Source organism: Python bivittatus, unplaced genomic scaffold, assembly GCF_059951505.1.
Source record: "Python bivittatus isolate LINGU-HERP-01145 unplaced genomic scaffold, Pbiv_v1 ctg000570_np1212, whole genome shotgun sequence".
In the NCBI taxonomy this organism is placed as follows: domain Eukaryota; kingdom Metazoa; phylum Chordata; class Lepidosauria; order Squamata; family Pythonidae; genus Python; species Python bivittatus.
In genome coordinates this window covers 9,716,775-9,742,616 of record NW_028277097.1, presented here as the reverse complement: position 1 = coordinate 9,742,616, position 25,842 = coordinate 9,716,775, and the positions used below count along the sequence as shown (strand labels likewise).

Sequence of the window (25,842 nt, the reverse complement as noted above, 5' to 3'; positions counted from 1 at the left end):
TGAAGTACCTACACACTCAGCTTTATAGTGGTTTGCAGGGTTGGACAGCAAACAGACAGTTTAGTAGGAACTAGATAGCAGAGCTTAGGCCAAAGAACAAATCACTGCCTCAGTGCTGAGCTGAATGAGAGCTAATATACCCCTATGTATAAAACTGGATTTCATCTCCCAGGAAAGGATATCTACAGATAGAGGGACACTTTCTTTCCCCCCAAAGACATATATTTCAATAACTGCAAGAGTTCATCCTAGCATCTCTGGGACTGGCATGATGGTGACCCTGAGGCACAACGTGATTCTGGGAAGAAATCATTTTATCAAAGGACACGAGCAAGAGAACAATCCAATAGAGAGAAGCTCATTATCTGAGAGGACGAAGGACAGTGGTGTCTCTTCTCCCTCTCAAAAAAGCTCTGCTATTGCAGTTACCTCTATGCTCCTAAGAGAGGATCTCCCTCAAGTTGGCTATGTTCAGGATTTTTCTTCTCATGAAAAACTGACTGTGTCTGAATTCACGTGTTGCTTTATAAAAGATGTCTTATTTACTGGGAGAGCAATGCCAGAGTGGTGGTACTACAGAAATTTGGGTGGAGGAACTGGCACACCCAATGCCCTGCCCATTCATATTGGTGAGAGAGTGTCAGATCCAAAGTCACCCAGTGAGGTCCATGGCTGAAGGTGGACATGGAGAACTGAACACAGCTCCAGGTAACAGGTGTGGAAGGAATTCACAACGGAGTTTATATTCCCCAACATCATTCATCAGCCCAAGTAGGATCATTCAACCTTGTTGACTTAAAATGCAGTTGGGATGAATAGCAAATTGATAACTTGATTCAGTCCTGTTGAATGACTTGTAAAATTAACTTGTAAAAACTCTAGGCTGCCAGAGAATAAAGTTCCACTTACGTTTATATTCTTTGAGTCCTCTCACAGATGTCTTTACACAATGTTGTTTTTTTGTAATCTAAATGTACCTGAAGAGATGTGGCTTCACAGAGCAAGTCAAACAGTAATTTACCCAACATATAATGTCCTATTTTCATGAACAAAAGAGGAGCCTCAACAATGTATAGAACCTGAAGAAACTATTAAATGGTGGGAGCATCTAGTTGACTTTGGGCTCAGAACCCCAGTATACTCAGGTAAGGTTAGCACTTGGATAGGAAACCTCCAGGTACTCCTAGGGTTGTAAGCTAGGCTGAGTAGTTGGCAGAAACATCCCCAAAGAAGGAAATGGCAAATAACTTCTATACTGTTGCTAAGAAAACTATATGGATGTGTCCATCACATCACCTGGAGTTCAGCTTGGCTTGAAGGAGATTTCACTTTTTCACTTCGTCCACTAATGTGCCATGAGGAACATGGCATTTTTATATGCCACCTACCAAAATTACATTACATTACACTCTAATATTAATTTGTTAATATCTTAATTCTTATTCTTATTGTCAATAAGAATATCAATAAGATATCTTATTGTTAATATCTTAATTCTTATTCACCTGAAATGACCCATTCCTCTTCTGTAAGAATCTCTTTTCCACTTAAGTCTATAATTGCCTCATATGTCATCACTCTCTTAAAGCTCTAACTTTCCTTCCATTGCTCCACTGAATACTCTGCATGGCATTCTTAACTAAGTGATTCTAAGTCCACGCACTTGGCTTCCCAATCTTTTGATGTGAGTTCCCAATAGCCAACTCCTACTGACCTGGCTCACATACTGTATTAAGTCAAGGCATGTTTAACCATGGTCAACGGGAATACATCATAACTGTCTTGGTTCATAGAACACACTGAGACACAAACAAGCAAATCACACTGTAACTTAGCATGATGCATGAATTCACCATTGTCTTCCTGTAGAGTAGAACAGTTCTACCCTACGACTAGGTAGGTGCATTTATAGAATCTATTTTATTGTTGTTTTATCCCAATGTTAAGATCCATCAATTGGTGCCTGGTGCTAAAGCCACACACAAAGTTTCTGTTTGTTTTTGTTTTAAATCTGAGTGCAGGAATTTGCTTTGGAGATCAAAACTAATTGGAACTCATGTTCTATTTACACAAAAATCCATTCCTGGTTACCCCAAGTTTTTTTTTTTAAACATTACGATGATAATATAAGTGACGAGGAGACATTTTGTTGCTTCTTTGAAAAAGCACTGGAAGTCATAAATCTCTGCCAACCACTGCAAACCACCCATACAGTACATCTCCCTTAGCATTAGCACATTTGAGGTAAATTTCTCCCTTATCATTTATGTTCTGGAACAGGTTTTTCCATGACCACTGAGGAGCTTGCAGATGCATTTGGAGACACACGTCCCAAGTAAATTTGGTAACATTGGAGTTAAAGGAAAACAAAGAACAAAATGGAACTAGAACAGCATTATGGGTTATGGGCTCTATCCCTTCATGGCTTCCACGTCTAGAAGTTCCACGTCTAGAAAGAAAATGAAAGCAAAGACAACTCTATTGAAAATGACTGTGAACAAACAAGTAGCAATTTTCTGTAGCAAGGATGTGGGAAGACTAGTAGAAGCATCTGGGAACGCTCAAGACATGTTGGTTCAGTTTAGACAAGACCACACTGTCACCTCTGATTTAATTTAAAGAGTATTTTAGAGATGCTAAAAGCTTGAAGCTCAAAATCAGGTACTTACATAATCGTCATGGTTGATTCCTTGTTTCTGAACAGAACTTTTCACTTCCATAGAAAACTTTTCAAACTCGGGTTTCACTGTCCTCAGTAGTGTGACTGTTTGGAGAGATGAGTATGCTTGCTTCGCTTCAAGATCATATTTGTCTCCTCTCCTCCATGAGCCATTTCCTAAGGAAGAAATAAAAATATTTACAATTCCAAGCCAAGGACTATAAACAGCTTGTTTTCCTCTTTTCCTACTGCTGTATTTTCCCATGTGTTGCTGGGTAAACAAAAAATACTTGATAACACAATGTATCTCGGACAGCATTAGGAGACTCATTTCAGATGAAGGCTTGACTTTGCTCCAAGTGAGTCTTTGCAGGCTGCAAAGTAGATGGGACCACTTCAGGGCCCCCAAAGAGCTTTCCCTGCAGTCACGCAGAGAATCCATTCACAAAGACCCCTTCTGCACAAATAAATTCTAGAATATACCCCTCCTCAGTGGCATTTAAGCTTTTTTTTTTTTTTTTTAATCTCCTTCTGATACCAATGGAGGCTATTTTAAAGTCTGATTCCAGTGTGCATGTAGGAAGGGGTGATGTTTCAAGGGGTTTGAACCATTACCTCTTCTCTTGCCTTCGAAAATGTCCCATCCCCTGACAATTAGTCTTTAAAACCCTTTCTTCTGACATCAGTGGGAAAGGTGTTGCAGACCAGCCGGGGGGGGGGGGGGATATTATCAGTTCTGTTAGTTGTACAGAGAAGAACTTTTTTTTCCTTTCTAGCTTTAGTAAATGGGATAGGATTTAGCAAAGATGGACAGAGAAGTGCCTAGATGGGGAACTCTGTTGTATGGACTTCAGCCTGTGGGCCAGAGACTCCCTGTTCTTGCTCTAGGAGCACAATCTATCTACATTTAAACATATTTTAATTATATTAACATGAGTAGGTGCATCTTCAGTCCATCTCAATGCAATTCAAAGGTTTTGCATGTTCCTTAACTGTAGTTGCCTCCCATATGATAAATTAATATGGGTTCTTGAAATAAAGAGTTATACTAAAAAGGAATTACATTTACAAAATTACAAAAGAGAAAGATAATTATTTGCAGGAAATTCAGGATGAAAAGAAAAAGAGTGCAGAGGAACATATCCTTTGGATCTAGAAAAGTACTTCTATCAAAAGCAACAAATGATAGTATCATGTAATAATAGGCCCTGTCAGAATTCCAGGACAAAACTTCTGTGCTTCTGACTTGTAACTCTGGTTTTTACCTTCTGAAATTGCTCTAATTCACAAGAAAAAGTAGAGAAGAAAACAGGAAAGAAATGAATCCATCTTTCTATCTTCAATCTAGTGGAAAATCCATGTGTAAGTCCTACATTAAGGAAAATAAAGTACAGGATTGATCTGAAGACAGTGGGTGGCTATGCATTGCCAAAAAAAAAAAAAAAGAAGAATTCAAAAACAAACAGGAAAGAGACTTTGAGTTTAATATGGGGATGAAGTGTTCTTTTTTTAAAAAAATTAAAAAGCAAAGAGTAAAGGTCATACTGTCTCTTTAATACTTTTGGACATAAACCTCCAGACACACCTAAAAATACAAAGATTCAAATGTCAAAACAGAATGAACAACTGTGGTTGTAATCAGGAGGCCAGGTATGAAAAACACTCATTTGTTCCTGTTGCCAAAGTATTATCCCATCCAGGTCAAGTGAGGACTAGGGAGACAGAGAAGTATCCGGGAGATGGAGTATTTGTTTTATTATGAAGTCAGGGATAATCCTTTGCTTTCCTCCTAGTTCCAAATACACAGTTGGGGAAAAAAATTAAGATATTTCCTCACAGGTGCACTGTACTTCTGAGGACCACTAAACTTTTTTGTCCTCTCTTTGTCCCACTCAAGCTGAAAAAGAAAGTTGGGTCTCTGATACATCCACCAAAGAATGTTGAAATTTTACCACACCACTTCCACTGGCCATGACAGAATGTCAACATTCTTTGAAATGGCATGTTCAAAAAAGTTTAGTGGTCCTCCAAAGTACAGTGCTCCATGTTTTATAGGCAGCGCTGCCTCTGCCCATCCTGGCTCTCCTTGATCTCTCAGTGGCCTTTGATACCATCAACCATGGTATCTTTCTAGACTGGCTGAGGGAACTAGAAATGGAGGACATTGTTTTACAGTGGTTCTCCTCCTTCCTCTGAGGCAGGTTCTTTGTCCCTGAAGACCATCCAGAAGCTATAGCTGGTCCAGAAACACTACATGGCATAGGACCAGGTTACTTGTGGGATCTCCTTCTCCCAGGAACATCTGCCTGTCCCACATGCTCCCACAGAGAAGACATGCTACAGGATCCCTCTTTTAGACTGTGCCATCTCATGGCACCTAGTGCCTTGCCTTTTCAGTGGCTGTCCCTGTGCTCTGGAATGATCTTGCCTCTGATACATCACAGGCCCCAACTGTGTTTGCTTTTAGAAAAACTGTTAAGACCTGGCTTTTTCTCCAGGTGTTTGGATCCGGTTGAGTGCAGTCCCCTTTTGGTTGCTTAATTATCATGTTTGGTCATCATTTTATATTTTAGCTAGGTTTTTTAAAGTTATGTGGTTATTTTTTTGGTTTATTGTTTGCTTTTTGCTCTACACCACCCAGTGTCACATTGTTTGAGTTGGGTGGCCCTATAATCCATCAAATACATAATTAAAGTAATTCTCCCCAGCAAAACCTGTCATGTGGTACAGGGTTCTGTCTTACATCAACTGCCAGAAATGGGCAGAGCCAGTACGGTTATTGCATAGTTTCTTTGATCTGGACCATTTCCTATTAAGGCAGAGGACCAGGCAGCAAAGCTCACAACCAACCAATAGGTCCTTGTACTGCAGAGGTATATGCTTTTTCTTGGCTTATTATGCACGGCTGTAGTCTAGACATGGAAGACCTTGCCAGCCATGTGAGAAATAAATATACAGCTATACAGAAAGCATAATTTCACTACCAGCATATTATGTACTCTTGTCTTGATGTGTTCCATGGATTTTTTGTTTGTTTTGGTGAATGACCATGATTGTGAATGACTAAGAGATACTACTTATGAAGGAAGATATACAAATGTTGAATGAATGAATGAATGAATGAATGAATGAATGAATGAATGAATGAATGGTTAGATGCACTACTGCTGAAACAGTGTGCCATCCAAACTCATGAAATTGGTTGTTTCTAGTTACAGAATCACAGACCTATGCTGACACTTCAGCTTTTTATGGCTAACCATATTGCAACGGCCATTCTGCTACTATTCCTATTAAGTTCTGCCCATTCAGTCACTCAATAAAAAGCACGGACTCCAAAGCTTGCAAGACTATTTCCACAAATGTCTGCAAACTAAAAAATGCAGTCTATGTACAGTCAAAAAAACAAGCTTAAAAAGAGTAGCAATTTTAATCACTTGGCTGGGTGGGACAAAAGAGGCAAAAGTTGAAAAATATCAGCTGCATAATTTGGGAATACTCCTGGATCCAGCATTGCCAGATTATCCTGGTGGCACTAAGTGGTTTTTCCCCAGCGCGGCTGTTTGGCCAGGACCATAGGAACAGTATGGCCAATGATCTCGTAGCTTTTGGACTGGACTGCAGTAACATATGGCACGTAGAACTGCCTTGAAAAAGCTTATCTGTCAATGTGCAGCTGCAGAAATTTTGACAAGTATAGCTGGATGGGATTATATTACACTGATCCAAAGCCCAAATCAAAGTGCTGGATGTTTACCTCTAAAGCGCTATATGGATCAGGAGACAAAGAACAGAGGGCATGTTTTATATACTATTTTGTCCATCTCTTAAAATCTGTAGGGAAAGCTAAAGATGTTTATACTTTTTACTTTTTGGTGCCTTTGAGTCAGTTTTTGACTCCTAGCGACTGACAGGACTAGTCCCTGCAGTTTTCTTGGCAAGATTTCAGAAGTGGTTTGCCCTTGCCTCCTTCCTAGGGCTGAGAGAGAGGGACTGGCCCAAGGTCACCGGCTGGCTTCGTGCCTAAGGCAGGACTAGAACCCCCAGTCTCCCTGGTTCCTTGCCTGGTGCCTTCACCACCACACCAAACTGATTCAGCTTATACATATTATGTGACCATTAGCAAGAGAGCGCTCTTGGTTATGGGACGGTGTTATAGAACACCTGTCCTACAGAAGCATGACTCATGCAGTCTTTGCAATCATTTCAGCTTTAAGCAATGTGTTATTATTTGCCTGGACATTTTAAGAGGGTAGGTTGATACCAAACTGTATTTTCATTGCCACTTAATTTTATGATTATTTTTACAATGTAGTTCTGTGTGTGGTGTAGCTAGGCAATTTATTTATATATGTGCAAGGGCATACACACACACCCACACACATTATTGTGATGTATTTCAATGAAGGGTAGTTTATAAATATGATATAAATAAATAAATAAATAAATAAGCAAGCAAACTCGCTTCCTAGAAATAACTTTCAATGAAGCCAAACCCTAAAGCCAAACCTTGGCCGTTGTCCAATAAACAAACTTGCAAGAGCCACAAACCGCACACACACTTGCTTAGATGGCAAGCTTTTCCTGCATCTAAACATGCTACCTTGGGGAATTCCTGTGCAAGAAGCTCCACTATTTCAACTGAAGCTTTATTTGTTACGTGTCCAGGTCTCTTCTCAAACTGCACCACAGATGTCACACCACTGGAGCTTACTACCCAAAGAAGGAACTAGTAAAAATGAAACAAAACTAAAACCTTTAAACTATTTTTTCGCAGAACACTCAGCTAATTTCTTGTGGTACAAGTTAAGAAGTATGACCCAAACAAGAAACTGAATGGCAGAACAGTTAAATTCCCAGCCTGAAGTCAGCAAATATGAGAGAACAAATTGTGCTTTTCTGGTCAAGATTTTTATGAGTAGCCAGTGTTACTTTCAAAGGTTGCTTCATTACATACAAATACAGCCTTCCCCAACTTAGTGCCCTCCAGATGTGTTTGATTATGTTTTCCATTATTTCTGGGCATTAGCCATGCTGGCTGAGATGAGGGGAAGTTTATTGAAACACATCTTGAGATGCCAGCCTTGCAAGGTAGTCCAGACAAGAAGCCTACCCAGATGTACTAGCTTTTATTGCAAGGTTACATTAAAAAATACTGAAAGTCTGAAAGTACATCTTTACCCTCTCACCATTACAGTCCAAGAAACTAGGGAGGGTCCCTTCTGAGATGTTTGCCACTCCCCCATTCCTTCTGTGGGCTCAGCTGCCTCTTATCTGATCATCTCTTCCTCCTTTCTCCCAAGGTCATTCCCACAAACCATTGCAGGAGAAAATTGGGGGGAATTAATCCAGAACTACCCCTTGAGGCACAAATGACCAAGCTCAGACCTACGTAGTTTGGACACACTATGAGAAGATCCAGTTCCCTTGAGAAGTCCATAATGCTGGGAAGAGTGGAAGGAAAGAGATGAAGAGGACAACCAGCAGCAGAATGGATGAACTTGATTACAGCAGTGATGGGTGCCCATTGGAAGACCTGAAGGGCTAGGATGGGGCAGATCATCCTGGAGACACTCAATCTATGCAGTTGCTAACAATCGACACTGACTTGATAGCACTTAATTAACCAATCAGTATTAATTTGGGTCTCAGCAGGTGACAGCACCTGGCTTTCTCTTGGCTTGGAATCTATGCAGGATCAGGCCTGGTTAGCATCTGTAGAAGGAGACCATAATGAAATACCAGGACTATAGGCTAGACTGAAAAGTTGAAAGACAATCACAAATCACTAGCATATTGCTACCAAGCAAATGCGGAAATTGTGCCCATGTAATCACTATGATTTAAGCTTATCTGATGGGCTCTTTTACTTTTTATAACATCTTATAGTTCAAGAAGACCAAATGATGCCTCAGTGAGTCAGAGTATGATGCAGTGACTAGCATCACAGCAATGCATATTCAAAACCACACTGGCTCAGCTACAGAGCTCACAAACAATTGTTTATTGAACTGCTCAATTTTCTGAAAACAGCATGGGGACCAAATATGAACAAACCAAATTAACTTCACCTGCATTAATCATGGGTCTGCTTGCTTGTTTTTTTCCCCCCCAAATGTCATAATTCAAATAAATCCTGGGACGGCTTTTTTGAAGTTACAATGGCCTGCTTAAAGGTTGACACCATCACTAAAATGTTAGTGTGCTTAGAAAAATCTTGCAATCCTTTGGAAGAAAGAAATTACATTACCATATGATGAACTGTTGAAAAGTTCAATATTGAAGAAAGCATGGTCTCCACTAGTCATTCCTTGCCGATGTGCAGCCAACATGATGTTCCGTATTGCGTCACTGCTGGCACACATGATCACAACTGGTGGAAATAAATGGAAAACACAGATAAGAAGCCATTCCTCAAAGACCAGGAACAGACTGTCAAGTTTCTGAACAGCTGGAGACAATGACATAGATGGTCCTCTAGTGATTTTGTTTTTAAATCATGGCTATACAAAGGACATCAACAAGACGGGAATATTCAACAGTCCTGAATATCTGAAAAAACAGTCACTGAAAGGACAAGTTTCACCAACACTTTTACAGGATGGCAATTCCTAAGTCAACCAAGGTTAAGCACTTGATTTAATGTAAGCATGACGTCTAAAATAAAGACTAATAAAGACTAACGGTTCCAGAAATCCATATACTTTGGACCTGTGATATGAGCAGATGATGGACTAGAAAAATGATATGGCAAAGTTGGGTAAGAGGAAGAGGGAAAAGCAATGGATAAAGTGGGTGGACAAAACCAGGAATATCACTGGAATCTCTTTGAAGGAGCTGATCAGTGACAGGTCAAAATGGATGTCACTTGTCCATACAGTTATGAGGAGTTGAGCACAGATCTGACTAGTTATTTAAAGCATTTAAAGTGCTTAGCATAGGCTAGATAATGCTTAACAATACTCAGAAAAGCAGAAGTCTTATAATGATCAAAGACTCATAGCTGGACACAGACCCACATACCATTACACAAGTCCTAGTTCAGCACCTTAACCACCACATACTGGTTTTCATCTCCCTCTCTCTCTCTCACACACACACACATATACATGCTATGACATTACTTTTTTTTTTTTTAACTTACAGTCATGTGAAAAAGTAAGTACACCCTCTTTGAATTCTATGGTTTTACATATCAGGACATAATAAAAATCATCTGGTCCTTAGTAGTTCTCAAAAGTAGGTAAATACAACCTCAGATGAATAACAACACATGACATATTACACCATGTCATCATTTATTTTACAAAAAGAACGCCAAAATGGAGAAGCCATGTGTGAAAAACTAAGGACACCTTATGATTCAACAGCTTGTAGAACCACCTTTAGCAGCAATAACTTGAAGTAATCATTTTCGGTATGACTTTATCAGTCTCTCACATCATTGGGGAGGAATTTTGGCCCACTCTTCTTTACAATATTGCTTCAGTTCATTGAGGTTTGTGGGCATTTATTTATGCACAGCTCTCCTGAGGTCCTGCTGCAGCATTTCAATTGGGTTGAGGTCTGGACTTTGACTGGGCCATTGCAACACCTTGATTCTTTTCTTTTTCAGCCATTCTGTTGTAGATTTGCTGGTGTGCTTGGGATCATTGTCCTTTTGCATGACGCAACATAGGCCAAGCTTTAGCTGTAGGACAGATGGCCTCACATTTGACTCTAGAATACTTTGGTATACAGAGGAGTTCATGGTCGACTCAGTGACTGCAAGGTGCCCAGGTCCTGTGGCTGCAAAACAAGCCCAAATCATCACCCCCTCCGCCACCATGCTTGACGGTTGATATGAGATGTTTGTGCTGATATGCTGCGTTTGGTTTTCACCAAATGTGGCTCTGTGCATTATGGCCAAACATCTCCACTTTGGTCTTGTCTGTCCAAAGGACAGTGTTCCAGAAGTCTTGTGATTTGTTCAGATGCAACTTTGCAAACCTAAGCCGTACCGCCATGTTCTTTTTAAAGAGAAGAGGCTTTCTCCTGGCAACCCTTCCAAACAAAGCATACTTCTTCAGTCTTTTTCTACTGGTACTGTCATGAACTTTAATGTTAACATGCTAACTCAGGCCTGTAGAGTCTGAGATGTAACTCTTGGATTTTTTGCAATTTCTCTGAGGATTGCACAGTCTGACCTTGGGGTGAATTTGCTGGGACGTCCACTCCTGGGAAGATTGGCAACTGTCATGAATGTTTTCCACTTGTGAATAATCTTCCTCACTGTAGAATGATGGACTTTAAATTGTTTGCAAATGACCCTATAACCCTTCCCAGAAGGCAGCAACAATTGCTTCTCTAACATCATTGCTGATGTCTTTACTCTTTGGCATTGTGTTAACACACACCTCAATGCTTAAGACCAGCAAACTCCTAAAACTTCGGCTTTTATAGAGGTAGTCACACTTGCTGATGATTAATTGATCAAGGGGATTTGATTAGCAGCACCTGGCTGCTACTTAGCCTCTTCATACCTATGGAAGCAGAAAGGGTGTCCTTAGTTTTTCACACATGGCTGCTCCATTTTGGCTTTCTTTTTGTAAAATAAATGATTCCATGGTATATTATATCATGTATTGTTGTTCATCTGAGGTTGTATTTACCTCCTGATATGTAAAACCATAGAACTCAGAGGGTGTACTTACTTTTTCACACGACTGTATCTTCACTTGCATGTCTAAAACCAAAGAGGAGTTAACTATCCCCACGGTAAAAGAACTTCGATTAGCAGGGTCCAGAAGGCGGGCCTTCTCTGCTGTAGCCCCCGCCCTTTGGAACATCTTGCCCGCGGGGGTGAGACAGGCCCCCTCACTCCAGGCCTTTTGGAGGGATTTAAAGACCTGGCTCTGCCATCTGGCCTGGGGCGGGGAGGGAGGATATCAAAAATGGGGTTGGCTGGCCCCTTAGCAGCCTGGTGTGGCCTCTATCGGATTTTTTAGCCTTTTTATCTTTCTCTTTGTACTTTGGTTTTATAATCTTTTAATTATGTATTGCCGATTTTAGTTTGTTGTAAGCTGCCCAGAGTCCCCCATTGTGGGGAGATGGGCGGGGACAAGTCAAATAAATAATAATAATAATAATAATAATAATAACAACAACAACTATATTAACTATCAATTATCAATGCACTTAGATCTTCTCACCTAATTTATAACTAGAGCTCTGCAAATCATTTGAATGAGGTGCTTCTCAAAATGCATTAGTGCAAGCAGAGCAAATCTCCTTGAAGCATTAGAACAGCCACATCCTCTGGGAAACTCATAGGGCTGCTTTAAAGCTTTCCCCCAGTTGTCTGCATGTACGCTATTAGATCTGGGTTGCAAAACTCTAGATGGTCACTACATGGCACCAAAGGGTTAGTTATCATGTCTCTTTGCTGCCCTCTAGTGGCCATTCAGGTTTTGCATCCCAAATCTGGTGGGACCATCTGTGTCCATGCAGAGATCAGACCTCCTCTAGGACTGCCAGTGAAGCCAAGTGGCTACACATGTATAGCATGCTCAGATACCTGGGGACAGCCTTTGAAGCAGCTGCATGAGCCTTCCAAAGGGTGAGGCTGTTAATATGCTTTGAGAAGCCTGTTTCGAACATGTTGTGCAAATTGAACACGCAGCCCTACATGCAACCAATTATCACTGGCAGTGTTCCACAATAAGATTATGGCTATTTTATTATCACGTGTTTATATTCAATGCTGCATCCTACTTTTTTATCCAAACGTAGAACCTCTAGGATATTCAGATCCTGTCAGAAGTTCAACTACCTTACATAAAAATGCATTTAAAATCTATTCCTGCATGATAACCTTATTAGAAAAGTCAAGATAAAGACTCTGTCAAATTCAGCTTGACTCCTGTCATAAGTATGTAGATTTTTTTACACCTGTATAGAAATGCCCTTCCACTGCCCTTGCAGCCTTACCAGGTAGACCAGATAGAAAACACAACTAGATCAGCTAATTTTACTTTATTGTAAGATTACATTTACAGAATCTTGCAAGTCTGAAATTACAATCCTCCCACTGTCTCTTTTATAGCCTGAGAAACTAGGGAGGGTCCCTTCTGAGCCTCTTGTCCCACCCATTATGCAGCTGTGGACTATGCCCTCTCTTATCTGGCCATTCGCTAGGCCATTCTCCCAAGGTCATTCCCACATACAATTATAGCCTTCTTCCAGGATTTCTTATTTCCAATTTAGTCTTCAGGTACACAGTTTCTTAGGGATCTCTGATCTATGTTTTCACCAAGTCCAGTGAGGTGGTGAAGTTCTTGGATTGGCATTGGGATGACCCAGGTTGTCGTCTGTCTTTAACCATGGAAGCTTACAGGATGACTTGGGCCAGCCCTCTCTCTCAGCCTAACTTACCTCATAGGATGATTGTGGGGAAAAATGAGTAGAACAAGTATTACATATGCTGGCTTAAGTTCCTGAACAAAAGGTGGGCTATATTGTAAATCCATCAAATATATAAACCTGTATCAGGTAAACCAAAGGAACACAAAATAATGTGTTTCAAGTTCTCCAAAACATGACAAAATGTGACAGAAATAAAAACAAAGAAGAAGGAAGGTTAAAAACTCAGGTAAGGTGTTCAAAGCATGAAATCTGCACTTCCAACTCATTCCAGAGTTAAAAATTATGGACTGAAGACAAAATGAGTATAAATGCTTTTGGTATCAGATTACACCAGTTTTAAGAGACACAGAAAAAGGTTGTTCCTCCCAGCTCTGAAAAAGCAAAGACTTAAAAAAAAATGGACATTTTTGAAAAACAGATCCAAACTATCATAAACTCTTCCCATAAATTTACTTATCTTAAAGTGGACAAAAACATTTTTGGCCATAGCTGCCAACTAGGTATTTGGGAGCAATTCTTAGTGGAGAGTGTGAAGCCATTCACAATTTGCTCAGCACATTTTTTCCATACTAGCAATTACAGTTTTGCCTCAAAGAATATTTTCATTTTCTTTAGATGAAGTTTCCATTTACTCATTCACCAGTCTTCCTGGATCATAATGAGTTAATAGTCAGCAGTTGCTTTTCTATGTACCTCCAAGGTATGTATGAAATAACAGCCCACAGTAGTATATCAAGTGTAATAGTTCATTGGCAAATCATCCCTAAAATTCTTTATTCTGATATCTAGATGTGTATTTATCGAGACAATTTATGGACAAATGCAATCACCATTACTGCATATTGCTGAGACTTCCTGACTAATTTTTAAACTCAAGGTCATTTTTTTTTTTTTTTTTGCAACAGAAGAGGAAATATTTTCCCACTACTGTATTTCTCTTTCAGGGAGGTTGAAAAGAGAAAAATGAGTTATGAAGATCCTTTTATTTTAAGATCTTTAATATATTGCAATCTATGACCTCCTTGATACACAGATGTTAACACTATTGTAATCTATTTTGTCCAGTTTTTATACCCATGGTTAAAACTAGGTTATGGAGAAAGATGAGTTAGGTCTCCAAATAGCTCATTATGCCTCATTTTCTTCTGAGCAGCGACTTTTGGGGGCTTAAGTCAGCTCAAGGACTCCCAGTTGCTATCCCTTATCATAGAGTTAACTATATGATAATTTATTTGATGAAAAGATCAGGACTTTGATAACTTCTAGGTTGCACAGCCTAGTAGGGTGAAGGATGAGCAATACCAGAGTCTGAAGGCTATGAGAATCTGGATGAGGCAAAACAACCCGATTAAATGCAGCCAAAACGAAGTTGCTTGTTGTCAACAGACATCAGGGAGATCTAGTAATATTGGTTTTGATAGTTACTATGGACAGGGCCCCACTCACAGCTGGTTAGTGACTTGGGCTTCTCCTGGACTCTCAGCTTCTGCTTAACCAACAAGTAGAAGCCCCAGCCAGGGGAGCCTACCTGATAATGGTGGCTCTTGCCTTCTTTATCACCTAGTTGGACTACAGCGATGTGCTCTATGTGGGACTGCCTTTGGAGGCAACCTGGAAACTACAGCTGGTACAAAATGCAGTGGCTAAACTCTTCAGGGACAAAGCCATCTAGCCAGAACAGCCCTGATTTTGAAATCATTGCATTGGATGCTAAGAGGCTTCCAGGCCCAACTGAAAGTGATGGTTATTACCTTGGAGCCTCTTTGATGTTCAGCACCAGGAAACATCGGGCGATGACTTGCCAAAACCAATTCTGCCCATCTAGCCTGGTCAATAACAGAGATCCTGTTTTAGATTGTTTATTGGTTTGTTTGTAATTTGTTGTCATGTCGTGTTTTTGTATTGTTGTACTCCATCCACTGTCCCATTTTGATTGGGGCAGACTGTAAATACTGTAAAAGAAATATACAAAAAAATACAAGTGGCCGAGGCAGACCCATGCTTAATGTAATAGATCTGCTATCAACACCTGTAGCTTGATCTGCAGATGTTGTAATTAACCTTCAATATATCAGTGTACATATTTTGTTCTGTTATATCTGAAGTAGTAAAAAGCTGCTTCTTTCTCTCTTGCTGGCTTGTTTTTCTAAATGTGCACCATGCCACTGAATAGGAGTCAGGAATTAATGAGTTCTCCCACCCTATTCAGTTGCTGCTTTCCCCCCAAATACTTTTGTTATTTATTAAAATGTTGCAGGATCCTCCAGGCTGAGAGGGAAGGAACTCTCTGTTCAGAAGAGCCAAAAGGAAGCATCCATCAGACACTCACCCCATGCAGCACCACTATAAAAGAATGAAAAGTTAAGCATCAAATTTTTTGCTGTCCATCCAACATTTCCTTTTGGGTAGGCGCCTGGATTTTTGACATTCCTAGAACTAAAGGTTTTAAAAAGAAGGCTGATTCCTAAGGAATGTCACTGGGGAAGTATATCAACAATAGGAAGGGTTTAAGTCAAGAAGAAGCTATCCTTGGCTTGAACAAAAGATAAAAGAACAAATCTACTTCCTCCAGCTTATTCCACGCGATATAATGCAATGTCTTAGGATGGAACTAAAGATGCAGTGGGAAATCTGTTTGTTATCTGTGTGCAAAGAAGAGATATAGAGTGGTTCAGAAGCCAGTAATGGCTTATTACAATTACTTCTGTATCCTCTCATCCACGCCTATATTTCTCCTCATGCAAAGGAAATGTATGTTAAGCGCTGGTAGGGGAGGCGACAAAATCAGGTTATGAGCAGGGGAAAGTTAAGGATCTCTGCAACTTCTATTTTGCCCATTTATTTATTTTATTTAGTTAAAGCATTTATATGGCCGCCCATCTTAAAATCAAAGTCCGGGTGGCTCACAACTAAAGGATAAAACAATATGTATAAACAATAAAAACAGAAAACAATAAAACAGAAAAACTGGGCCCCCAATGCAGCCTACAACACTTGCCTCCATCTCCAACCTCACCCTATCCCAATGCTTGGGGGAAAAGCCAGCTCTTAAGTGCTTTCCAGAAAGTTACAAGGGTAGAGGCCTGCCAGATCAAAAGGGGAAGGGTGCTTCATGAGGCAGGGGCTACAACAAAAAATATACACTTCCTAGATCCTACAAGATGGCAACATTTCAGAGAAGAAACTTGGAGCATCCCTACCCTATCTGATCTGGTGGAATGGGCAGATACCCTCAGGGAAATACAGTTCCACAAATATCCTGGTCCTGTGCCATGTAGGGCTTTAAAAGTGATAATCAGCACCTTGAATTTGACCCAGAAATCCCCCTATCAAACTGACAGAACTCCCATGAGCTAATCATAAACATGTACAATACACTTTAAAGTACAGATTCAGCTGGGAATGAGGTTTGCTCAGCATCAGCCTTAATCACTGTCTGATTCAGTAAATAATGACATTTTAAAAAATCAAGTATAATTATCTGCTCACATAAAAATATATGCTTTAATTGGAGGGCACTGTATTATCTGTATTTATTTTTGTGCTATTTACAAAAGTAGTGGGCAAAAGAGCGTAAAAGAACACTTAGCTAATTTAAACTAATTCAAGTCTCCAGGGCCAGATGAATTATATCCTAGGGTACCAAAGAAACTAGTCAAGATGATTGCAAAACCACTAACTAATCTCTGAGAACTTCTGGAGAACTGGTGAGATCCCAGAAGACTGGAAGAGAACAAATGCTGCCCCTGTCTGCAGAAAAAGGAAGGAGGAGGGCTCAGGAAATTACAGGCCTGTCAGTTTGATGTCTGTCCTGGGCAAGGTCCTCAAGCAGATTATTAAACAGCATATTTGTGAACGCTTGGGTAGGAAGGCTATTTATAAAAGCCAGCATGGGTTTGTCACCAACAAGCCATGGCAGATTAACCTTATCTTCTCTTTTGAAAGAGTTACTATCTTAACGAAATGCTATGGATATAGTGGATCTCAGCAAAGCATTTGAAAAAATATCATATATATTCCCATTAATAAAGTGGCAAAAGATGGGCTAGATCAGGGTTCCTCAACCTTAGCAACTTTAAGATGGGTGGACTTCAACTGCCAGAATTCCCCAGCCAGCATGGGAGTTGAAGTCCACCCATCTTAAAGTTGCTAAGGTTGAGGAACCCTGGGCTAGATGATTCAACTGTTAGATGGATTCCTAACTCACTGAATGATCACACCCGCTGAGTACTCCATGTAAGATCAGAATAGCCTCAAGTGGAGTGTCATGCTGTTCTGTCCCAAGTGCTATGAAGTTGCTATGAACCTGGATGGAGGAGTTGAGGGGATTTTTACTAGATTTGCAGATCACACAGGAAGAGTGGCTAATTTTTTAGAAGAGAAAGATTAAAAAAAACACTAGACAGACTTGAACACTAGGTCAAAATGAACAAGTTAAACTTTAACAGGGAGAAACATGAAGTCTTGCATCTGGGGAGAAAAAAAAATGAAATACACAAGCGTAGGAAGGGGGAGTCCTGGCTTAGCAATAATGCATGTGAAAAAGATCTGGGTGTTGTGTTTTGTAGATCACAAGTTGAACATGAGCTAACTGTGTGATATAGCTGAAAAGGAAATGCAATCTTGAGATGCAGTAACAGGAGCCAGAATCACAACATGGGAAGTAATTGTCCTACTCCCTTGGTCAGTCCCTACCTCTGGGCATTGCAGTTTGAAAAGGACATCAACAAATCAGCAAATTCAGAGGGAGCTATCAAGATGATGAAGAGTCTGGAAACCAAGTCCTATAAGGCAGGGTTCCTCAACCTTGGCGACTTGAAGATGCGTGGACTTCAACTCCAAGAATTCCCCAGCCAGCATGGCTGGCTGGGGAATTCTTGGAGTTGAAGTCCACGCATCTTCAAGTCGCCAAGGTTGAGGAACCCTGCTATAAGGAACAGTTAAAGGAACTAGATATGTTGAGTCTGCAGAAGAGTAGACTGAGGGGCAATTGGATAGCAGTATTCAGATATCTAAAAGGTTGTCATACAGAGGATGAAGAGACCCCAGAGGCCATGCAGAAACAGTGAGTTGAAACTACAGGGATTCCAAATAGCCATCAGGGGGACTTTTCTCATGGTAAGACTTGTCAACCAGTGGAATTGGCTGCCTCATGAAGTGGTTGTGTTCCTCTTCCTCAGAGGTGTTCAAAGAGGCTGGGTAGCCCAAATGCTTTAGCAGATCCAGCCCCAAACAGAAGGCGGGCAAGATTATATCTGAGATCTGTTTTAATTCTATGATAAATTAAGATGTCATTCGAACACCTTGATCCTCCTGTAGAGGATCCACATGTTTCTGCCAAGACCTGTCCCATTCGCAGGGGGGTTGACAAATATGAGCCAATTCCCCCATGATTAAAGCTTCAAACCTGTGCAGGAATGGAAAACTTTCATCCAGACACTTAAGCATGAAGGTACAAAGCCTCTCTTGGACTTTCTTGTCTATTCATGACATCTTCCTACCCCCACCACACAAGCGCAAGTGGTATAGAAATGTTTTTTATCTCAACATTTTCACTTCATTGTGCATTTGTAATTTAATTACATTACAGAAAACATTTCTGCCCATTCTAAAACAGATTGGTTTACCATTCCAAGTACTTAATTTAAATCCGTTCCAGATATTGCAAAACCTTTCGTAGATTTTAGTGGATGTGAATGCCACAATAAACTTGTGGGAAGATCTGACTTCCTTGAGATTTTCTGCTATGAAAATAGATTATCCGAGGTACATCCAGTTAGCATAAGGTACATAACAGATACTGCTGTAACTTTCTTATATTCTTGTGTTTGGGGCATTCCTTTTAGAGTTATGGACTACTCCTTCTTCTTCTCTTCCTCTTGTTCTGCAATGCAGGTCTTACAGGTTTTTGGAGTAGAATTCCATAGGGGCCACTGTGTGTTTAATACATACACATCCGAGGACAGCTATGAACTCAACCCTTGCGACATGCTCACCATTCCATAAATACCACAAGGAGTCCCAGGGCAGCTTAAAGAATAACATATTTATCACGGCACCGCTTTTGTGAACTACAATCTACTTCATTAGTTGTTTATGTCTTAATACATGTCTGAGTCTTTAGGTGTCACAAGATTTGTTCTTGTTTTCAGCTGCAGCAGAATAACAGAGCTACTGTTCTGGAAAAAGTTATTATTTCAGGCAATTGGTTGACAAGTCCACGCCACAAACAATCCAGCAGGATCAGCCATTTATTGTAACATTGATTTCCTTGCTTATTACCCCTGCTGAACTAAAGGAGTCCAAAAGTCATCCATGTCTGACCTGCCAGAGAACAACTTCCTACTTTGAATAAAAACAGGAAACATGGGGGGGGGGGATGTGGATAAAAGCTCTACTGATATTGTGAAAGAAATATTTGAAGCAGAGGCAAGTAATAGAATTTTCAGAAAACTTTCTTGCGCATCATGTCGATCGGGCTTTCATGGCCCTGCTCCACGAAAGATGTCTTCCAACACATCTGAAGGCCAGCAGATTGGGCAAGACTGATCCATGTATGCAGGTAAATAACATCACAGTGAGCTAAGCTTTGGGGAAAGACGGTCTGCTGTATCTCCCAGATGCTGAGGGAAGCACAGGAAGAAAATGGAGGGAAATCCTGCTCATGTCTTCATTGACAAATATAAATAAACAGTAAATGGAAATAGGAGAGGACAGCAAAGAGAGGAACAGGAATTCTGAGGTGGTAACACAGGAAGGAAAGAAATGTAACTTTGAAGTTCACTCAGACTTATCTGATCATCCAGAGCATTTTTCTAATTGGATTCTGTTCAGGACTTTGGGGTTTCTTCTTGATGAGTCATGCTGAGATAGATAGGACTGCTTTATTATCTTGTGGTCTCATAAGGGCCAATTTCATCTCCAGGAAATTGCTATTGTAGTTATATGGATCTGCAAACAACCAATTGTGTTGTAAAGTTGGGAGCAAAGAGTCTTACCAGTCATAATCCAATTGCACTTCTAGTAAATGTGCAAGCATTTCTGGTTTCCACTTGTTTAAGAAAGCAGTGAGGGGGAAAAAAACTATGCACTTCTAAAGTAAGCTGCTGAAATGAACAAAAGTTGGAAAGAAAGCAGAATTGGTTTTTTTATCTGAAGTAACTCTGGATTTGGTTTGAACTTAGAGACAGAGATGGGCAACTTGATCTCTGGTTGCCTGGTTGTAACTGATACAAAAAGAAGTCCAACACTTCTAGATGACACCAAGTTAGCCTATCCCTGTTCAGATGCATTCTGTTCCTTAATTGTACTAGATCTATGCCTGATCTATGTAACTATTTTGCATCTGACGCCACTGGGTATATCTTAAGTTAAACACACACCACACACACACAGAGAGTTTTAAAGCCTGCCCCAACTCTGTGGTAAGTAGCAATTCTTAGCAATTGTTTGGGTTTAACCACCTGTCTCACGCAATCTAGATGCTATTAAGTAGACTTGTAAGCATACAGGCACGCTGGTATCTAATAAATGAAAAAAAAGAGCAGTGATACAAATGAACAGGAGAATTATGAAATGGATTATAACTATCTGCAAGCTTTCCTAACATTAGTCATAGTAAGAATGCAGTCAAATGAATGTTGAGCATATTTTATTCAGAATGGAACTCCATAAATTAGGATTTCCAGTTTCCCATTTGCACAATGCTTATGTGCAATCAAACTCATAGCAGCCATGGAAATGCACAGCTCATAAACAGTAGTTTAAAACGAAGCTAATTTAACCCCTTAAAACACTTATCTAAATTATCAGTTCCAAAAATTCCCATTCTATTACTTCCCAAGCTACAGAAACAGGAGGAAATACACTATCAAGGACAAAGTATATAAAGGAATTAATACACAGTAGCTGCCAAGTGACTTGCATATGTACATTATCTTACTGTAATTCCTTACAAAACCTCAAAAGTATTATCTCCATCCTGCATACAAAAATATAATTAAACCAGCGTGGGCTTCTTAAGACTACTTACTGAGATCATGGGTGACCTGTTTTTGAGCTTCCTGATTTGTAGTTCAGACTCTAAATTGCACCAGCTCTATACATAAAGGCACATTATAAAAAGTATAAAATAGAACGATGATAACAAATTCCAGCTTTGTGTAGCCCAGAGTCATATGAAACTTTGAAATGATTAATAAATGAGTAAATCTACCTGCACCCTTAATTTCAAGCGAGTGAACGAATAACCAATCTTATTTGAGATCCCTCTTCATTTTGTAAGCATGAAAACAGAAACGGTGCACAGCAACAGCATGTGAAAATCAGCATGTTTTTGTTTTCACATTTTCTTGTAGATCACCTTGAGAATTTGATTAAAGATTGCAACTAGTCGTTATCATAGACAAATTAAATGGAGGAGGTAAGCAAAGCAGACATGTGCTGGATTGGGATTCTGAAAATTATAGGTACAATAAAGCTTAATGTAAATGATGTATCTCTACCTGTTGAAGCCATTCTTCATGTCCTTAACTTCCTCTCACATATCAAATGGAATGTAAATCAAATATCAGTCGATATTTATCATGGTGGCAGTCTCTGGATAGGAACTATCCTTTATCATAGTTACAGTGCTGCTACAGTGCGCAAAGTTACATCTTTCTCCTGAGCAAGGCACTTCCCATTGAATTCACATTCACTGAATTCCCATTAGGGATGTCAGATGCACTACCCAATAGGAGTTCTTGATGGCTTGACATCATAGGACTTGATGGCTTGATGTCATAGGATATAGTTCTACTACAGTCTGGCATGCTATATGTCCTGTGGCACCAAGCCATCAAGCACCCCTATTGGATAGCGCGTATGGTGATGCTCATAATACCTACACTGCATTAGCAGAAGTTTTATGGATTTTGTTTTGCATCCATGGTCCTACTGGATGCTCCCTACCTGGTAAAGGTCCAAGACACCTTTACATTAAGTATGGAATAAAGCAGTGACCTCCTCTTCCGTAAATTCCATGTTTCCCCCTTTTTGAAACAGAACTTGCCAGTTACTACACCACCCTGTGTTGAAGTCTAATAAATCACGCATAGTATCCCTAGAAAGAGAGCAAAAGATGTAGGATGAAGGAGAACCCCATGAGTTGCTCTCAGATGTATCTGAACGAGATGTTTGGGCCTGGGTTCCAGACGCACCTCTGTTCATAGTTCAGCCCTGGGTAACTCCTTTCTTTTTTCCCCCAGCTTTCCTTTCCCTCCTACCAAAAGGAGCAGGACTTACCCCACGGAGAATTTGCAAGGACAGAAGCTGTGACTGCCATGTATCCGCTTACCTGGGAATAAGTCTGACCTACTGAACTCAGTCCGAGTTACTTCTGAGTAAATATTTGCAACGAGCTCTGCAAATACGGCCAGAGATGGCACCCTCCCAGGATGAATATAGCACGAAGCTTAAAATGGAGATGAACCGCAGGCAACCCGATGCTCTCCAGATGTTTTGGACTACAACTCCGAGAATGCTTCGTGATCGGAACGGGAGTTCTACTCCAAACCATCAGGTGCGCAGGAGGTTCCCGATCCCATTCGGATTACAGCCATGTGCTTCGCCGCGCGCCGATCCCGTACCCGCCTTGGTTCAGGTCCTGTCCACACGTTTCCTATCCACGGTTCCGGCGCGTGGCGGTGCGCTTCGGGACCCGTCCCGTCCCGGTTTGGGCGCTGCTTCACCGGCACTCAGTTTTGCAGCCCAGAAGCCCCGCTAGGGAGCCTGCCTCGAGGCACCGGCTCCGCGGGCGATCCCCCTGGGAGCCCGCCCGGCCCGCGCGTCCTCACCTCTCTCGCCGCCCTGGATGGCGCGCACCACGTCGTCCGCGTACTTGCCGCTCTCCTCGAAGGCGAAGTCGTCCAGGTGCAAGCCCGCCTCGCGGAAGACGAGGTGGACGCCCTCGGCGGCGAAGAAGCAGCTGCGCTGCTCCTTGTCGTCGTGGTAGACCAGCAGGACGCGGCTCCACTTGTGGTGGCGGAAGAGCGCCAGGAACATCTCGCCCATCTTGGCGTAGCCCGGGGAGACGCGGGTCAGGTGCGAGTACTCGCCCGTCTTGGGGCTGAAGCCTACGGCCAGCGCGCCGGCCGAGATCATGGGCAGGTTCCAGTGCGAGGCCAGCCGGGCCACGGGCGCGGCGGCGTAGTCGCACGCCGGCCCCAGCAGCAGGTCGGGCCACTCCCGCCGCAGGGCGATCATATCCACCAGGTTGAACAGCGCCCTGTTGCCGCAATCCGAGTCGCTGTAGACGAGACGGAACTTGTACCCCGCTGGCAGGAGCGAGCCGTTCGCCTCCAAGCTCCGCACCGCGTACTCGATGGCCGGCCGGACCCGCGCCAGCGAGAACAGGTACGCGTCGTCCTTGGGCAGCAGCACCAGCACCCGCAGCGCGTTCTTCTCCTCCGCGGGCGCCGCCGCCGCCGCCGCCTCCTTCCCCGCGCCCGGCGAGCTGCTGCCGGGGGTGGGGGTGGCCAGCAGCAGCCAAGCCGTCAGACTGCAGAAGCAGCAGCGCAGGCAGAGGAGGGAGGGCATGCTGGAAGGCCGGGCAGGCGTTAATGGCTTTTTGGAAGGGGCAGCGGGACGGGGGCGCCCGCAGCGCGGGCGCTCGCCCAAGAATGCGAGCAGTCCCGGGCAAACACCGGAAAGTTTGGAGGGATCCGATCGGAAGGGGCTCTGCTCCCTCTCGCCTCTGGATGCTAGTCAGGGAGAGAGGATGGATTTGCCTCTCGGGTCTGGGGAGGGATGTTCTGCGCCCCCGCTACAACTTTCCCGCGCCTCGTCCCGCTTGGAACCGCAGCAGCACGAGCGACGGCGGCGGCGGCGGCGGCGCCAGCATCCTCATCTTCTTCGCCCGCCTCCTCCTCCTCCTCCTCCTCCCCTCCGCCGCCGTCTCCGCCCGCGTCCCCAGCCTCTCTGCCTCCCGAGCGAGCCTGGTCGATCGTCCTCGCTGCTCCTGGCCTCATAGCCCCTGTTTAAATACTGCGGCGGCAGCCCGCGCGCCCGGTCGCCACACACGCGGCGCGGCGAGGCCGGGTTTGCGCTCCGGGGGAGGCGGCTGGGGAGGAGCCATTCCTTAGCGTCCCCTGCCCGGCTGACCCCGCCCTCCCGCTTCGGCTCCTCCCCGCCCCGCGTTCACACGCCGCCTTTCGCCCTCTCGTTTTTCCGCCACTTTGTTCTGGCAGGCTGGAGCGGAGGCGGGGGAAGGGGGACGGGGAAGCCAGGCGCCGAGCGCTGTTTCCCAGGAATCGCGCGCCCCTGTTTGGGGGTTGCGGCGCTCCTCGTCCTCCCGTGAGAGTCCCGGTCCAGGCTGAGATCCTGAGCGTCGTGCCTTGGAAGCGGGGCAAGATGCTGGGGCTTGGCCCCGGCGTAGAGGCGGGTTTAGGTTCGCCAGCCGTGCGGGGACCGAGATCCGTGCGAGCGACGACGAATTTTCGCAGAGATTCTGCTTTGCCTCTTGCAGCCAGGGCTACATAGTGGAACGGACCAGAAGGAGGAAGAAGAGAATTCCCATTAAAGTTCAGGGTTTAAAGTAGAGTTTGCTCCTCCATTGATTTATATGACTGCCCATCTGAAACATACGACTAACAGAGAATAAAATACAAGATAAAAGCATAAATACTTTGGGCCATGCAAACTCGTGGGTGCTCTTTGGTCCTGCATATAACCACCACAGAACAGAGCCCAGAAATCACTTTTATCTGCCATATCCCCAAGACATGGCCTTTACCTCCACCCAGGCAGCTCAAGCCACTCTTAGCTCTTCCAGGTCTCCCCCTTAAGCAGCCAACAAGCCACAGCAGTTTTACTGTGGGTACAGTCTGATGCACTTTCAGCCTTTTCACGGATGGTGCCAGGTGACCCCTGTGGATCAGCCTGGCACCTACTGGCCCCTTTAGGTTGGTGCAGGCACATCCCCTCCCCCCTGCACCCAGGGTCATTCTGCTTTGGGCAGTGGGGGTCCAATTGTGAATAGTAGTTGACCAATAGTGCTGGTGAGAGGGCTAGACAGTGGAGAGAGAGAGAGAGAGCAGGCACAGTCCCCCCAACCCTATCTGCCTGCTGTTGTTCAGGCTGCTTTTGTACATGGTTTTAGCACTCTTCTAGAAAAGCACTAAACCTGCATTCAGAAGTAGCCCAAACAACAGCTTTAGTTTGGGGGGGGGGGATTGCATGGTGCAGCAGCAAAGAGAGAGAGAGTGCTCTTGCAATGTCCCACCCTGTCACCTGATGTTTGGGCTACTCAGACCGATTCCTAGTGATCTGATGGGCTCCCCTCCTTCCCCTTGGAAGGGTGGGTTCTGACAGATGGCTAAACCTGTGATATAATCATCTGTCATTGGCAGTCACAGCAGGGATGTTACTGGGTGGTTTACTGCCAGCTGGGGACATGGAGAAGCTGGGGGTGGGGTGGGGAGAGGCAGTGCAGCAGCCTTTCTTGCCTGAAAAGTGAGGATAGAAACAACTGGGACAGCAAATTATATTTGTTTCACATTATTTATATGTCGGCCCATACTCTGGTTCAGTTTTCTTCTGATTCATACAAGGGAGAATGGATCTGAGCCATGGAGAAGAATGCATGTGCCTCTCCAATAGGAAACAATGTCCAGGCTGATTAAATTCTTTGATGATGATGATGACCATTTTAATCTGCCCATCAATCAAAGTTCTCTGGGTAGATTAAAGGGTTAAAACATTTGAAGGAGAAACATGATAAACAGCCTGGGATTAATAAA

At 42.8% G+C, this 25,842-nt stretch overlaps 1 protein-coding gene across 4 annotated transcripts in view; it reads right to left on the bottom strand.

Annotated features, from left to right (window-relative positions):
- The window catches only part of NPR3 (natriuretic peptide receptor 3), a 127,161-nt gene extending 103,037 nt beyond the window's left edge, over positions 1-24,124 (bottom strand). For 2 of the 4 annotated variants that reach the window (XM_088152645.1, XM_088152646.1), the window contains exons 1-3: positions 22,900-24,124; positions 8,910-9,032; positions 2,670-2,836 (exon numbers count right to left, since the gene is read on the bottom strand). In XM_088152645.1, coding sequence (XP_088008771.1) covers positions 2,670-2,836; positions 8,910-9,032; positions 22,900-23,641 — 1,032 coding nt within the window. In that variant the 5' untranslated portion in view covers positions 23,642-24,124. The remainder of the gene's footprint in view (positions 1-2,669; positions 2,837-8,909; positions 9,033-22,899) is intronic. The other 2 variants (XM_088152648.1, XM_088152649.1) reach the window with 1 other exon arrangement.
- Between the last annotated feature and the right edge of the window lie 1,718 nt (positions 24,125-25,842).